General features: G+C 39.0%; 1 protein-coding gene across 1 annotated transcript in view; it reads right to left on the reverse strand.

Moving 5' to 3' along the window:
- Window positions 1-9,923: 9,923 nt before the first annotated feature.
- Window positions 9,924-15,712, reverse strand: part of LOC116896821 (vomeronasal type-2 receptor 1) — a 39,679-nt gene continuing 33,890 nt past the window's right edge. The window contains exons 4-6 of the mRNA XM_032898298.1: window positions 15,125-15,355; window positions 12,619-12,742; window positions 9,924-11,252 (exon numbers count right to left, since the gene is read on the reverse strand). Of these exons, the coding sequence (XP_032754189.1) occupies window positions 10,270-11,252; window positions 12,619-12,742; window positions 15,125-15,355 (1,338 nt within the window). The 3' untranslated portion in view covers window positions 9,924-10,269. The remainder of the gene's footprint in view (window positions 11,253-12,618; window positions 12,743-15,124; window positions 15,356-15,712) is intronic.

Here is a 15,712-nt window from a genome sequence, read left to right on the forward strand (position 1 = left end):
GTGTGATCAAGAAAGAAGAAAGGGTTTGCAGATATCCTTCAACAGAGGAATGGATACAGGAAATCTGTTGCATTTACACAACGGAGTACTATTCAGCTATTAAAAACTTTATGAAATTCTTAGGCAAGTGGATGAAATGAGAAAATATCATCCTGAGTGAGGTAACCCAATCATAAAAGAACGCACATGTATGCAGTTAGTGATAAGCAGATATTAGCCCAAAAGCTCAGAATACCCACAAGATACAATTTACAGACACATGAAGTTCAAGAAAAGCAAAGACCAAAGTGTGGATGCTTCAGAATTTCTTAGAAGGGGGAGCAAAATACTCACAGGGGGAAATATGGAGGCAAAGTGTGGAGCAGAGATTGAAAGGCCAACCAGAGACTGCCCAATATGGGGATGCATCTTATGTACAGACATAAATCCCAGAAAATATTGCAGATGCCAAGAAGTACATGCTGAGAGGAGCCTGATATAGCTGTCTCCTGAGAGACTCTGCCACAGCCTGACAAATACAGAGGTGGACACTCTCCACTAACCATTGAACTGAGAATAGGGTCCCCAATGGAGGAGTTAGAGAAAGGACTGAAGGAGCTGAAGGGGTTTGCAACCCCATAAGAAAAACAACATTATCAACCAACCAGACCGCCCCCCCCCCAGAGCTTCCTGAGACTAAATCACCGTCCCAAGAGTACAAAGGGATACACCAATGGCTCCAACCACATAGGTAGCAGAGGATGGCCTTGTTGGGCATCAAGGGTGGAGAGGCCCTTTGTCCTGTCAAGGTTCAATGCCCCATTGTAAAAGACTATCAGAGCAGGGAGGTGGAAGGAAATGGATGAGCAGGGGAAGGAGAACCCTCATAGATGCTGGGGGAGATAGCGAGAGTCTGGAGGGAAAAACCAGGAAAGGAGATAACCTTTGAAATATAAATTTTAAAAATCCAGTAAAAGAATTAAAAAGAAAAAAAAAGAAAACCAAAAAAAAAAAAATAGGGAAAGGGGTGTAGAAGTATAACAAACAGATCTCCTGAGGTGAGGCTTTACCAATTTCCATGGCTTTGAGGCATTTGGGTCTTTGACACAACTGTTCTCAGGTCAATAAATACACATTCACTCTCGAATTCTCTCAATCCCCACCCTGGCCTAGAAAAAATAAGGACAGCAGAGCTTCTTCCCATAGTGAGTGACAATCAAATCTAAATGTCTGGGGATTTGGATATCCTACTGGGAAAGAAGTAATCTGACCAAGATCATATTCAAAAATGACAGTCCTAATGTGGAAACATTTTTTTATGCTGTTATCGATGGAAGTGAGGGGTTTATGACTGAGACACTGAGTAAAGGGCTATATTTTTCTATTTCCTTGACAGTAACCTATTAAATTATTGCAACCTTCATTTTATTTTTTTTACATTTTTATGCATTCAAGTGTCTATTTTCTCACCCCATTGGCAACTTCACACACACACACACACACACACACACACACACACACAATCCCTGGGTATACAAACTGTGGCAAGCAGAGCGTGAAGGAAAGTTTCAAATTATTCTCAGAATAACAAACACAGAACAGTATCATTTTTTTGTTATCTTTATTAACTTGAGTATTTCTTATTTACATTTCGATCATTATTCCCTTTCCCAGTTTCCGGGCCAACATCCCCCTAGCCCCTCCCCCTCCTCTTCTATATGGGTGTTCCCCTCCTCATCCTCCCCCCATTGCCACCCTCCCCCCAACAATCACGTTCACTAGGGGTTCAGTCTTGGCAGGACCAAGGGCTTCCCCTTCCACTTGTGCCCTTACTAGGCTATTCATTGCTGCCTATGAGGTTGGAGCCCAGGGTCAGTCCATGTATAGTCTTTGGGTAGTGGCTTAGTTCCTGGAAGCTCTGGTTGGTTGGCATTGTTGTTCATATGGGGTCTTGAGCCCCTTCAAGCTCTTCCAGTCCTTTGAACAGTATCATTTTTAAGTAAAAATATATTCATATGTCTTATTACATTATGTTCTAGTAATTAACTTAATATTTGGTTATTATTTGTTACCTCTTACTGTCTGTCCTCAATTCATAACTTGAACTTTATGACCAATGAATATATATGAAGAGAACATAGTAAACTATTTGGCATTAACCAAGTATCTTAGTGAGGGTTTTAATGTTGTGAAGAGACACCATGACAAAAGCAGCTCTTATAAAGGCAATCAGTTTATTGGGGTCACCTAACAGTTTCAGAGTTTCAGTCTCTGTCATCATGGCAGGCAGCATGGCAGTGTGCAGATAGACCTGGTATTAGAGGATCCGAGAGTTCTGCATCTGGATCCAAAGGTACCGAGTAGGAGACTCACTGCTGCAGGAAGTAGGAGAAAGATCACTTCCAAAGTGGATGGAGCTTGAGCACTAGGAGTCCTCAAAGCCCACCCCCACAGTGACATACATGCTCCAACAAGGCCACTTCCTAATAGTGCCACTTCCCATGAACCTAGCATATGCAAACCAGCAGATTCCACTCCCTAACCCCATAGGCTTGTTCAAACACAGGAGTCTATGGAGGCCTTATTAATCAATAGCATAATGCGAAATACATTTAGTTCAACTTCAAAAGTTCTCATATTCTATCATATCAACAAGTATCAACAAGGTTTAAAAGTACAAAGTTTTAATGAATCTCAGAGGGTTTTTTTTCTGAGATTAATCCAGTCAATTAACTGTAATCCCCTATAAAATGAAAATCAATATTTCCACATATTTCCAATATACTATGGCACAGGATATACATTCCCACTCCAAAATATCATAGAGAAAATACTGGACCAAAGCAAAATTAACCAAAAATTAACTGGGCAAACACCAACCTCTGCATCTCCATGTCTGGTGTGCAACTTCTTTCAGCTCTTTTGGCTGTAACTTAATTCTTGCTCTTGAGCTGGATCCGCTGAGTATTAGCAGCTTTCCTGGGCAGGTATCCCATGACTCTTGTACTGTCTGGTTTTGTGTGTCAACCTGACACAAGCTGGAGTTATCACAGAGAAAGAAGCCTCTGTTGAGGAAATGCCTCCGTGAGTTCCAGCTGTAAGGCATTTTCTCAATTAGTGATCAAGGGGAGAGGGCCCCTGTGCGTGGTACCATCCGTGGGCTGGTAGTCTCAGATTCTATAAGAAAGCAAGCTGAGCAAGTCAGGGGAAGTAAGCCAGTAACATCTCTCCATGGCCTCTGCAGCAGCTCCTGCTCCCGGCCCTGTGTGAGTTCCAGTCCTGACTTCCTTTGGTGATGAAACCAATGTACATGTGTAAGCTAAATAAACCTTTGCCTCCCCAACTTGCTTCTTTGTCACGATGTTTATGCAGAAATAAAATCCCCGACTAAGACATCTCTGGCATATCTAACATTTTGAGGTCTCCAAGGCAACTTCAACTCTACAACTACTTGTTCAAATGTCTGTGTTCCACATCATCTTCTGGACTCTTCCAAGGGGCTTCTTCAGATCTGCCCTCTGTAGCACTCTAGGCTCTGCTCCACTCCACTGTTACTGTTGTTTTTGATGGTCATCCCATGGTACTGCCATCTCCAATACACTGGGGTCTTCCACTGCAACTAGGTTTCACCAATAGCCTCTCATGGGCTTTCTTCATGGTGCCAAGCCCCAACTTCTTTGCACGACCATTTCAGTCCTGGGTTATCAGCTGCAATTGAGGCTGCACTTTACCAATGGTCTTTCCTGGCCTCTCATAGTGCCAAGCCTAAGCTGCTCCTCATGCCTTCAAAATCAGTACCACCATTACAGCTCCATCACAAGTTACAACCTTGCTTATCTTTAGAACATAGCTTCTTTGTGCTCTCAGAAAACACTTTCCTGAAAACTTCACCGCAGTGATACTTTAATCATCACTAATTTCTTAGCTTCAGCTAACCACCATCAATTGTTCCATTAATCACTTCTACTCTTGACTTTAACGCCGGAGCCACATGGTTGAAACTGCCAAGTTCTGTTCCTTGTTGCTGCTGGAACATAGCATACACAGACACAGATGCAGACACAGACACGCACACACGCACTTGTTCTATTATATCATCACCACCTTTCTGTTTTCCAACTCCTTCATTGCCTGATCTTGGCTACCCTGGAACTTGCTCTGTGAACTGACCTTGAACTCAGAGATCTGCATGCCTGTCTCCTGAATGCTGGGATTAAAGGTAGGTGCCATTATACCTGGACTTAAGCTTTTCTCTGCTTGGAACTTGCTCTGTCTTGGGCTGGCCTTGAACTCAGAGATCTACTTGCATCTGTCTCTTGGGACTAAAGGACCATCATACTCAGACCTAATATTTTCATACCTCAAGAAGCCTATGTCTTCCAGCCTCAAGATTTGGATCACAGGTGTGTCCTTCATCTCTGGATTGTAGTTCATGCCAGATATAGTCAAGTAGACAATTGAGTGGAGACATCATAAACCATCCCTTGTCAATTTGACACACAATCATATTTCTTTATGTCCAAATTAAAGGAATAATAAAATGATAATAATGCTCAGATCTAAATTTTCCTTCTTCAACTGACAACACATAACAATAAGCTTAGCTGAACGGGATCTTGCCCTGTGGTCACCACTCCCTTAATCTGTTTATCTCCTTGAACAAAGGATTCAACTGCATTCATTACACTTTCTAGTGCCCTTTAATACTTGAAACACATATTTTATACTTTCCCTATCTCAGATTGTTCCTTTTCATCAAAATGGTCTGTATAAGCAGAAACTTTAGTAACTATAAAACAGAATTTATACCAGGTTGTTTTGAGACAAGCAAAACAGTCAAATATATCATAGGTACCAAATTTTGTCTTAGTTAGGGATTTATTGCTATGAAAAGACACCATGATGGGGGCAAATCTTACAAAGGCAAACATTTCATTGGGGCTGGCTTACAGTTGCAGAGGTTCAGTCCATTATCGTCATGGTAAAAAGCATGGCAGTGTGAAAGAAAGACCTGGTGCTGGAGGAGCCAAAGGTTCTACATCTTGAAACAAAGATGGCCAGGAGGAGACTCTATTCTGCACGCAGCAAAATCCCACCAATCTCTGAGCTCCCCAAGTTCAGGACTTGAAATTACACCAATCTGCACTCTGGAAATCTCTGCCCTGAAAGCTGATCCATCGCTGGATTCGTCCCTCCACACCCTGGACTCTCCAATAAATCTCTTTCATGAGATTTCCTGCCTGTTGTGACTCTCGCATCTGAAGAGGAAAGCAGTCAACGAAGATGGAGGAGCAAAGGAGGAGCAGGGCTGAGGCTCCGGAGCTTCTCAGCTCAGCTGGGGATATAGTCCCTTTGGAGTTGCAATGACTCTGCTAAGGAGTTTTCCTCTCAGAGCTCAGTGGTTCCTGAGCTCCTGTGTCTCAGGATGCTCTTCCACTAGGACACTGTCACCCCTCAAAGCTGTATGGTTCTGGGGCACCCGTGTTTCAGAAGGACATTCCCTAGGGACACTGACCAACTTCAGAGATGTGTGGTTCCTGGGCCCCTGTGTCTTAGGATGCCTTCAACTGGGATAACCTTTCCTTCAGATTTGTGTGGTTCCTGGGCTTCTGAGTCCCAAGACACCCTTCCACCTGAGCAAAAAACACATTAAGGGTTTTAATTAGGATACTAGAATGTCAGAAATTTTATTAATATAAATTAATTAGTCACACATTAGTTAACAATGTTAATGAGCCAACGAATTAACTGTTTGGTGAGGGAGTTAAGCTGCCCATGGTGCAAACATTTATTTTTACTAAAAGAGCCCATTCATGTCATATAATGCTGTCTTGAAGATTTTGTTACTTCCAACACCAGCAACCTCATAATTATGACACAACACCTTGAGATTATTCAGGCCTCTCCCTAAGGCCTACCATGAGCAGCAAGCAAATGTTCAGCTACAGTAAGTAACATCACTACCAAATTCTAGTTAAAATTTACTTACAAAGCAACATACGTGGGTGAACAAAGATTTCAGTCTCACTAGAAATTAATTTTAAAATATTTTATTAATTCCTTGAGATTTTATAGATGCATACAATATACTTTGATAATATCTTCCATTTATACTGCTAATCCTCCCAGACTCACAACACACTCCTTTACCCCCTCCCAACTTCATGTGGAATTTTTCATAACCTGAGTGCCACTTTGCCCTTCCCATGGATTAATGAATGTGGGACCATCCTCGGGAGCATAACCAACCTATCAGGGTCTTCCCCCTTAAAGAAATATACTTCCTCTGCCAGAAGCCATCACCTGTCAATAGCTCTTCAGCTAGAAATGGAGAGTGGTGAGCTGCTAGGGGCCAGCCCAGAAGTCAGGCAGTGTTCAGCATAGGAGATATGGATCAGGCAGAGGCAGGTAAAGGGAGAATGAATCAGAGATCACAGCTAGAGAAGCTTGCATCTCTGACTGGTGTGATTTTTATTCTCTATTTTTCTCTTTTGCTACTTTGTAGATTCCTCTATCTGTCACTAACAATATCTTCACTGTCAGTTCAGCTCTTCCTGGCTCAACTGTCACCAACTGTCTTTTCAATTTCAAATGTCTCTTTTCTTCACTCTGCTCAAATCTCCTCTTTCTCTCCTCTCACTTCCCTCCTCTATCCCTTTTCAGTCTTCTTTCTTCTCATATTAACTCTCTTCTCTGATCTTACCCTCCTGCATCCTGGACCCTGTCTGCCTCCTTCCCATCTCTACTCTCTCTCCTATTCCTACTACTTTCTCCCAGTTCTCAAGTCTCTGCTGACTTTTTAGATCTTCTCCTGTTCCCTGAAGTCCAAGACCCAAATGACACTGTAGATCACAGGAACATTAAAGGGGCCAGGCACATAAAATACTTCATAATGCACATTAACAATCAGGATGTCCCTTTATGTATGCAGATTCCACAGAAGAAGCAAACTTTTGATTTCAAAAGACATACAGATAGCACTTTTGTCCCTAGACAAGTGTTACAACTACAGAGAGAATGGGTATTATCATTCTCAAATCATTTTAGACTACGTGAGCAGTTATAACATGACATTTTATACTTCAGTGAAACATTACATAGAAAAATATCTGAGTCAGTCTAGATAAGTTCCCAAGCCTTGAACACTGAACAGTGTTTGAAATGCAGCTTGTAAGTTAGCTTAGCTTAAAAGTTTGAAAGCTTGCCCACATTGCAGACTAGTTCTATTCATTTGATTTCTCTAGGTTTTTTAGTTAAAAACCTCACTAATTCAATGTGAGCCACTCTTTTTATGATTGAAAAATTCTCGAATTTCTTTTGTATTAATCCAGGTAACCTTTAATATATTATTAAAGGTTATTTTGAAAAAACTAACTTTGTTATTAAAATTTTATTTTCATGGGGCAGTGTCCTATAAACTACATGTAGGTGGGAGCCTGTAATCTAATGTGTTGCCAAATCTATCGTTTCTGAGTTTGCTTAGTGGTAGGTGTGCCAAGAGAACTCTCAGGCTACCCAACTCTTTTGTGCTTTTCACAATGAAGACTCCTGAGTGAGGCCAGGTAAGGTTACATCTTTTAGAGCAGAAATAATTTTCTTGGAAAAGGCATGAATGACTCATAGTGTAAAAAGTCTCCCACAAATGCAACCCATACAGATTCAAATCCCAAAGTGAGGGACAGCACAATAGCAAAGAAAGCACCTGGTGCAGCTTTTCTAGACTGGGTCAAGCAGCTGTGCTAGCTTCACGACTCTTGCGGTTTTTCACTACGCACAACTGCACCAATGACCCTGGCTCTACCCTCCACGCTGGAAGATTGACTGGGTTTTAATGCTAGATATAATTTTAAGTGATATATTTATCCAAAGAACTCTTCTAATATTGTGACAAAAGTTTAATGTTTGATGTGTATTTACAAATTAAATACAAGTAAAGATGATTAAATATTTTTATTTTAACTGCCATTAGCCAGTTCTATAACTATTTTATGCCAAATCAATGAAAGATAACCTTAAATTGTTTCACCTTAAAGCTATAAAGGGACATATACATTGTCATTAAGTGTGTAAGTCAAAACAATATTTTGTACTTTATATCTGAGATTTACTGAACTTGATGCCTATTAGGAAAGTAATTGCCATGAATACAAGATTAAAATGACAGTATTACTGAGAGACATGAGTTTCTGTTACTAACTTTTTAGAAAGCATATGTTCAATATTCAACATCTCAGAAAAGGAATGGAGGACACTGAGATTGAAATAGTTTGAATAGAAAACAAGTCACATCATTACAAATATATCCTCTTCTAGCTTTGTTTGAAAATTGAAAGATATTGGTAAGATCTTCCAAATTGCATGAACAGTTGAAAAATAAGTTAACTTGTGGGTTTTCATTTTCCACATTGTTCTATGGTTTGAAAAATCATTTTCTCTTTCCCAGGGTATATCCCTGTGAATGAAAAATGCAAATAAATAGACAAAAAGAATAAAGCAATGATGGCTAAGGAAAGCAAACATCCTCTGCTTTATACTTGTGATATAAACCTATCTAGTGATTATAAGGATTATAATGAGGAACACTAAGAAAGTATTGGGCAATAAATAGGTGACCAGATGTCTATCTAGAAAACACTGGTGTGCAGTGTCCCTGAAGCAAATGTGATCACTTTGACCAAGGTTTTACCAAGGTTTGATATAAACTCTTATTTAAATTATGGAAAGGTCATTATCTATATCTGGTCTAGAATAATCTTGTTTTTAAATCAATAAAAAGCTCATGCAGGATTCTGCTTAGTTATACATCATGGTTTTACTTTCTGCTCTGACACACCTACAGAAGAAATCCCTGACAAGTTTGAGGAGCCGAAAATCACAAAGATAAAGCTCTCTTGAAACCGCACCATATTCTGCTCTTCTTGTATGCCTACTGCCAGATGTACACATGCAGTTTATACTGTCCACAAGTCTGTAAGTCGTGTTTGCCACATGTTTAACTCACGTGCTTTTAAAAATATATAGGTCATTTTTTACATTTCATGTCAAGGAGACTGAAAACATATCTATAACATTAACATGTGGGAAGTAAAATTACATAGCTATATAATCAAAGGACAGATTATCGTTGTGTATCACTAAGAAATATTTTTAAGGAGTCTTGCATACTAGGGCTGGAGAGATGGCTCAGCAGTGAAGAGCATTGACTGACTGCTCTTCTAGAGGTCCTGAGTTCAATTCTCAGCAACTGCATGGAGGCTCACAACCATCTACAATGAGATCCGATACTTTCTTCTGGTGTGTCTAAAGACAGTGACAGTGTACTCACATGTATAAAATAAATTTTAAGAAAAATAGTCTTGCATTCTAAGCCTTGGTCTAGGTAAATGTTTGCCATAGATCTTTACCATATAATCTAATTAAGACTGGGCTGGCATCACAACTCCCTTTGTATTTATTTCTCAGAGGAATGTTTTGAAACTCAGACATTTTAGCATTTACTCTCGCCCAGAGAATCATGGAGTAGGATCATACCTTGCTTCAGAGAAGCTTACCTATCATCATTAATTCTATCAGTATTTCAAAACCCTCAGTCTTGTGTCTTTGAAAGCACAGATTATCTTCCAAGAACTCTTTAAAGCTTCTGCCCATGGGGAAGATGTCAAAATAAAAATTTTCCTTTCTTTTATTTTACTTGTCATAGAACTCTGCCTATAAGCATTATTATGAGGCATGAGCATGCCTGGCTCCCAGAAGAAGGAATTGTTGCCCCTGGAACCAGTTGCAAACAGTTATGAGCCACCATGTAGGATGGAAGAAATTAACCTGGGTCTGCTTGAAAAGCTGCCAAGGCTCTTAACAACTCAGCCATTTCCTTAGGCTTCAGAGTCATAATTAAAAAAAAATAGGACTATTTCAGAGAGGTATCAACAGTATAAGAAAAGATCTCTTTAAAACCTGCCTCTATTTTTATTTGATGTAAACTTATGAAAAAGAAAATCAGAAAAAATATTCATGAACCATTTTTAATACAATGTCTGATGAATTGTGTTTATTTAGAGCCTCTATTTTAAAACCTAATAAAATGGTTTCCTATTTCAAACATAAGTGACATTCTAATCTATACTGAATGCCATGTCACAGACTGAGATACCATTCATTAGGTTAAACCTACATCAACAGAGCTACAACCAATACTACTCTACAACATCAGCAGCTGCTTCATCACAATATACAAAGAAAGGTTGAGGCAAGTTGCCTTCCAGCTTTGCCTGACACTTAGAGCTCACAGCTCTACTCATCCAGAACAGTTGACACTGTTGTGCTGTTAAGCTCACTGCTCACAGAGGCTGAAGTCAGCTGGATGCTCCTGTCAACAGTGGGGACTCTTCCACCAACAGTTTCATCCGTGTTCCTCTTTGGCCTCAGCAAGATAATGAAACACTTGGGAAGAAATATACAGCCTAACAAGCCATAGCTGGATGCCAAAATGGCAAATATTTCCACAGCTACTTTGAATTTGCCTTTAGTGCTCAAGTAAGCAGGGACAAAAGAGATCCAGACAATGAAAAAGACCAGCATCCCAAAAGTGATACATTTCCCTTCATAATAGTTATCTGGCAGCTTGCGAGCCACAAAGGTTGTAAGGAAACACAGCAGAGCCAGAAAAACATCAAACCCAAATATAGCACACAGAAACTCTATAGACCCTTCATTACATTCAAAGATGATCTTTACATTTTGAGGTTCAATGTTCTTGAACATCCTTGGAGGCTCCAACACCAAGTAAGCTGTGCATACACCAATCTCCCCTACAACACAGATCAGCACAATTAGTTTTCGATAAATGGGGCTCATGGATATAAGCCGGGTTTTGGATTTGGAAATCCTGTACGCAAAAAAGAGTGAAATAGTCTTTCCAAGAGTGGAAGACAGACAAAGGCAAAAGCCCAGTGCCAGAGTGACCTGGCGGGCCATGCATGTCCAGTTGGATGACTTGCCTATGAACAGCATGGATGAGAGCACCGTGATAACCAGAGACATCTGAATGAGGAAACTCAACTCTCTGTCATTGGCTTTCACCAATGGAGTATGTCTGTGTATCACATATACAACAGTGACTGCCAAGACCACAAGTGCCCCAAATATGGAAAGGATGACAAGGGTGAACCCCAGGGCCTCCTCATAAGCGAGGAATTCCACAAGCTTTGGTACACACTTGCTCTTCTCTGCATTGGACCAGTCATCTTCACTGCATGGATCACATTCCCTCTGGCCTATTGAGAAAAAAACAGAATTGACTTCAGTGGAACCCAGTTGTCACTTTTAACTCTGAACAGTCCAGGCCAGTTAAAGGTCTGAACAATGTTTACTGAAATCTGTTAAAGAATAGATATAATATTTATACTTAATAGTGGGAAAGAGTATTGGTGTCTGTAGATGCTATGACAGATTGAGGGTTGTTTTCGACTTCAGAACTTGAACATTTCTTCTCAATTCAAGCCTTTCTTGAATTGGTCTTTTTACACTGACGATCTCTATGTTTCTGCTTTAACTCCCTATTGAAGAAGGAAGTATGCTTCTTTATCAACTCCAGAACAGCCCAGTAATGAGAAAGTCACAGGTTCTGAGGTAAACAATCAAAATGATTGGGACACAGCTGGTCAAACCCCTTGTGTTTTCAGTCTCTTATCCAATACCCTTTCATGGAGGAGAATCATGCATGTGCCCACCCAAATGTTTCCAACTCTAGGTGCTCATTCCAATGAGTGATGAGGATGATGGGAAGAAAAACAAAACCACCAATCATGGTCTCTGAGGCTAAGAAGGCTAAATCTGGAGGGAAACTCTAAGAGCAAGCATTGGTGAACAAGGAAAAGCTAATTGAGGTGAGGTTATGGTAGATTATAGAATAGATCTATTCAGTGTTGTTTTTTTAAAAAAAATAAGATAAAGAATGGTGTTTGCTTTCAACCACTCTGACTCCTGAGCCGGACATCTCTGAGTGGAATTCTGTGTGGAGACTGGGGGAACTGTTTCCAGGGAGTTGTGCGGGTTACAAGGTGCTTGTTTTCCATCACAGACCATTTTATCATTTTTACACAATTATTCTCTGAACTCTACATGACAAAAGACAAGTGCATTTTTGATTCTTCAACTAAAAACCAAATGGAAATATAAATCAACCTGGTCCAACACTGTACACAACACCAAGACTGCCTAATTGTCCTTCAGAGAGCATCAACTGAGCAGGCCGTCATAGCAGTCCATTCCACAGCAACTGTGCAAAGCATGTGCTTTCAGTGCCTATAACTTAAGACAAATGTGTAACCTTCTCCCAACTGCAGTTAGTGCTGAGTCTACTTAAAAATCCAGTAATATGAAGACTTTATGAATTTATTTTTACTTCACATTTTATTTATTTTGTTTGGTATTTCTTTATGAACTTCATGGTAGTAGGTCTTGTCTTATATCAGAAGTGGAAACTAATATTTTCCTTTGATCACACTATACAGTAGAAAATTTTACTAGTTTGATGAATTTTTGTTATACTCTGCCTATAAAGACTTATAAGAAGCTATCTGACATCCCTTGGTTAATTTAACTATATTGCTACCAATTAGCAAAAATGGCTATCTCTACCTGGTTTCTCTGACACATATCCATCAGCACATGGGATGCAATCAAAGCAGCATATGGGTTGCCCCTGGCGAATCCCCTTCCGGGTCCCTGGAGGACATACTTGTGTGCAGAATGAATCTGGACGCTAGCAAAGACAAAGATAGTAGATATTTTTAAAGCCTCAAAACTTGCCCACTTGTGAAATGGTGAAAGTTCTGGTTTGTAGTTCCATAGAGACATATGTCCTATTAATAAAAGGAATCAGTGCAGCATACTGAGCAAACATAGCAGACAAAGCATGACAATATAGAGCACCTAGGAAGAACTTGGGCTAAAGAATAATCTTTTGATTGACTCTGGAATTGCCAAACTAATTGTAGTGACAGTTCTTTGTCAAGATCACCAGATCTTGGTGATCAGGAGTGAACTGAGGCCACATGGAATGCTGCAGATGGGACAGTTTGCTTAGTCCATTCCTGTTAAAAAGAATTTAAAACTCCAAATCTTCCTAAAATCCTGAAACATATTTCTTCTCAGCATAATCATCCCAACATAATGTTAAAATTAAAGATGTTTCATAAATGGTTAAACTAAAGTAAGTCAGTTCTAGGGAGAAAATTTAAAAGACATAACAGAATTTCATAAGAGGAATAGTCCAAAAATATTTTCTTTCTGAGTCAATTTATAAATTTTTGTGTCAAACAAAGATGGACCTATGGCTCCAAGCTCATATGTAGCAGAGGATGGCCTTGTTGGACGTCAATAGGCGGATAGGGCCTTGGTCCTGGGAAGGTTCAATACTTCAGTGTAGGGGAATGCCAGGGTGGGTGGAAGCACCCTCACAGAAGCAGGGGGAGGCAAGATGGGATGGGGGATTCTGGAGGAGAAACCGGGAAAGCAGATAACATTTGACATGTAAATAAAATATCCGATAAAAAAATTTTGTGAGCACACAGAGGGGAGCAAGGGCCCTGACACATATATAGCAAATGTACAGCCAAGTCTCCATATGATTTCAACAACTGGAGCAGGGGCTGTCCCTAAAGCAGCAGCCTGTCTGCGGGATCTGTTCCCCAACAGGGTTACCTTGTCTGGCCTCAGTAGGAGAGGATACACCTGACACTACAGAGACTTGATGCTCCTGGGTTGGGGAAGATGAGGGGAGGAATCCTCTCAGAGGAGAAAGATAAGGGGGATTGGGGAGGGACTACATGAGGAGGACCTGGGGAAGCAGTTAAATAAATAATTTTAAAAAAGAAAAAAATTATGTCAAACACAACCCTCCTTTTATAACATATATTTTACAAAGATGTATACTTTGAAATAGTAAATAAAGGAGATGTTCACAAATAAATTTATATCATATTCTAGGGATGGGAAAGTGTTTCTTTTTTACTTAAAATTTTCATATAGTAGATTTTGATCGACTTTTTCTCTCTCTCTCATCTCTTCCTAGATCTTTTCCTTCTCCCTACCCATGTATGCTCATTGTCTTTCTCTCCCTTTCTTAAGAAAGGAAAAAACAAAATAAGCAAACAAAATATAATAAGTAAAATAAATTGCAAAACAACTGCTCAAACACACAACACACACACACACACACACACACACACACACAAATGGAATTTGTTTTGTATTAGTCAACTATTTTTGGGATGGGACCTGCCCTAAAGTGTGGTTGATATATCCAGTAACATTCAATTGAAGAAAATTGATATTGTTTTTGCCAGCAATTGCAAATAGTATTTTTGTTAATAGTGGACCTGGTACCTACATCCCTCTCCCAGTGATGGAATCTGACCTGGTCTGAACTCATAAAGCTCATATCATACATAGTCATGTACACTCCTCACCACTACATAAATAGAAAAATGAAGCGAAACAAAAAAGGTCAAAAATAACTATGGTCAGAGTTATTGAGAAGGAACATATTGAAACTAATGGTTAATACTAAAATCCAAGAAAATATTCCAAAAGTTAAAAATATAAGTCACAGACGGTACAGTTCTACAGCACTCCAGGTAAGAGAAGGTGGGTAAGCAGACCTAGACAGACGCTAAGGTGTATTAGAGAACCCGAACCACCAAAATGAACATATACTAAAAGAGAATTCTATAAAGTAGTCCAATAAAGCCCATGCTGACTCATAAAAAAAAAAAACTGGAATCACTAAGCACCAAAGCATTCAAAGGTACTCAAAAAGTAAAACTGTAAAAATGACATAAGTTAAAATTGTACAATAAAAATTATATAAATTTTCCTTGAATGTGATAGAAAATTGAGAACAAAATAAAAGATCTTTTCATGTGTATTAAAAAATATATATATATGTCACGTTATATTTTTAAATATGTTTTAGTCAGGAAAACTGATTTGTATTTAAACTAATTTCTTAGATTTTAACATCTCATTGTTACCTTTAAAAATATGTAAACTTCTATAAATATAAAGAATATATTCTATATAAACTTCTATAAATATAAAGAATATATATACATATATATATATATATATCAGGTCAACTCACCCTTGATGACTCAGTGTTCCAAAATATTGTAGAATTTGTTGGAATAATGAGCTCAAACATGTCAGTTTTGAAGTTAAATCTCCCAACTGTCACAAAGGAAATTTCTCCACTATCATCTAATTGCCAGTTTAGGATATCATAGTGTCCAAACTTCAAATCTCCATTATCATCCAGAACTACCCACTTTTCCTCATGTGATTTAAATTTAATTTCCTTCATATAGTACATTAGCTAGAAAGCAACACGAAGTTAAAAAACAATAGAAGAAAACATTTGGTAAAAATTCAATGCTCTACAAATAATTTTATATAGAAAATCATTTCAAATACATATTTAATTGATGAAATTACAGTGATTGTTCTTGGTCTCTTTTTTTTATGTACTATGACAACCTCTATCCACATGTGTAAAAGACACTTGAAATATGGTTGACAATATAGTGATGTCTTTAAATGTAAATGTACACTGCATTATAAAATTTTCACTCTGAAGTTTCTTGCAAGGTGGTAGAAGGTCCTGTCAGAATAGGGAAAATGTGGCCATAGTTCTGATGCTTTCAACTGGAATCTGCATGTGAATGCTAATTGG

This window comes from Rattus rattus, chromosome 3 (assembly GCF_011064425.1).
Source record: "Rattus rattus isolate New Zealand chromosome 3, Rrattus_CSIRO_v1, whole genome shotgun sequence".
Classification (NCBI taxonomy): domain Eukaryota; kingdom Metazoa; phylum Chordata; class Mammalia; order Rodentia; family Muridae; genus Rattus; species Rattus rattus.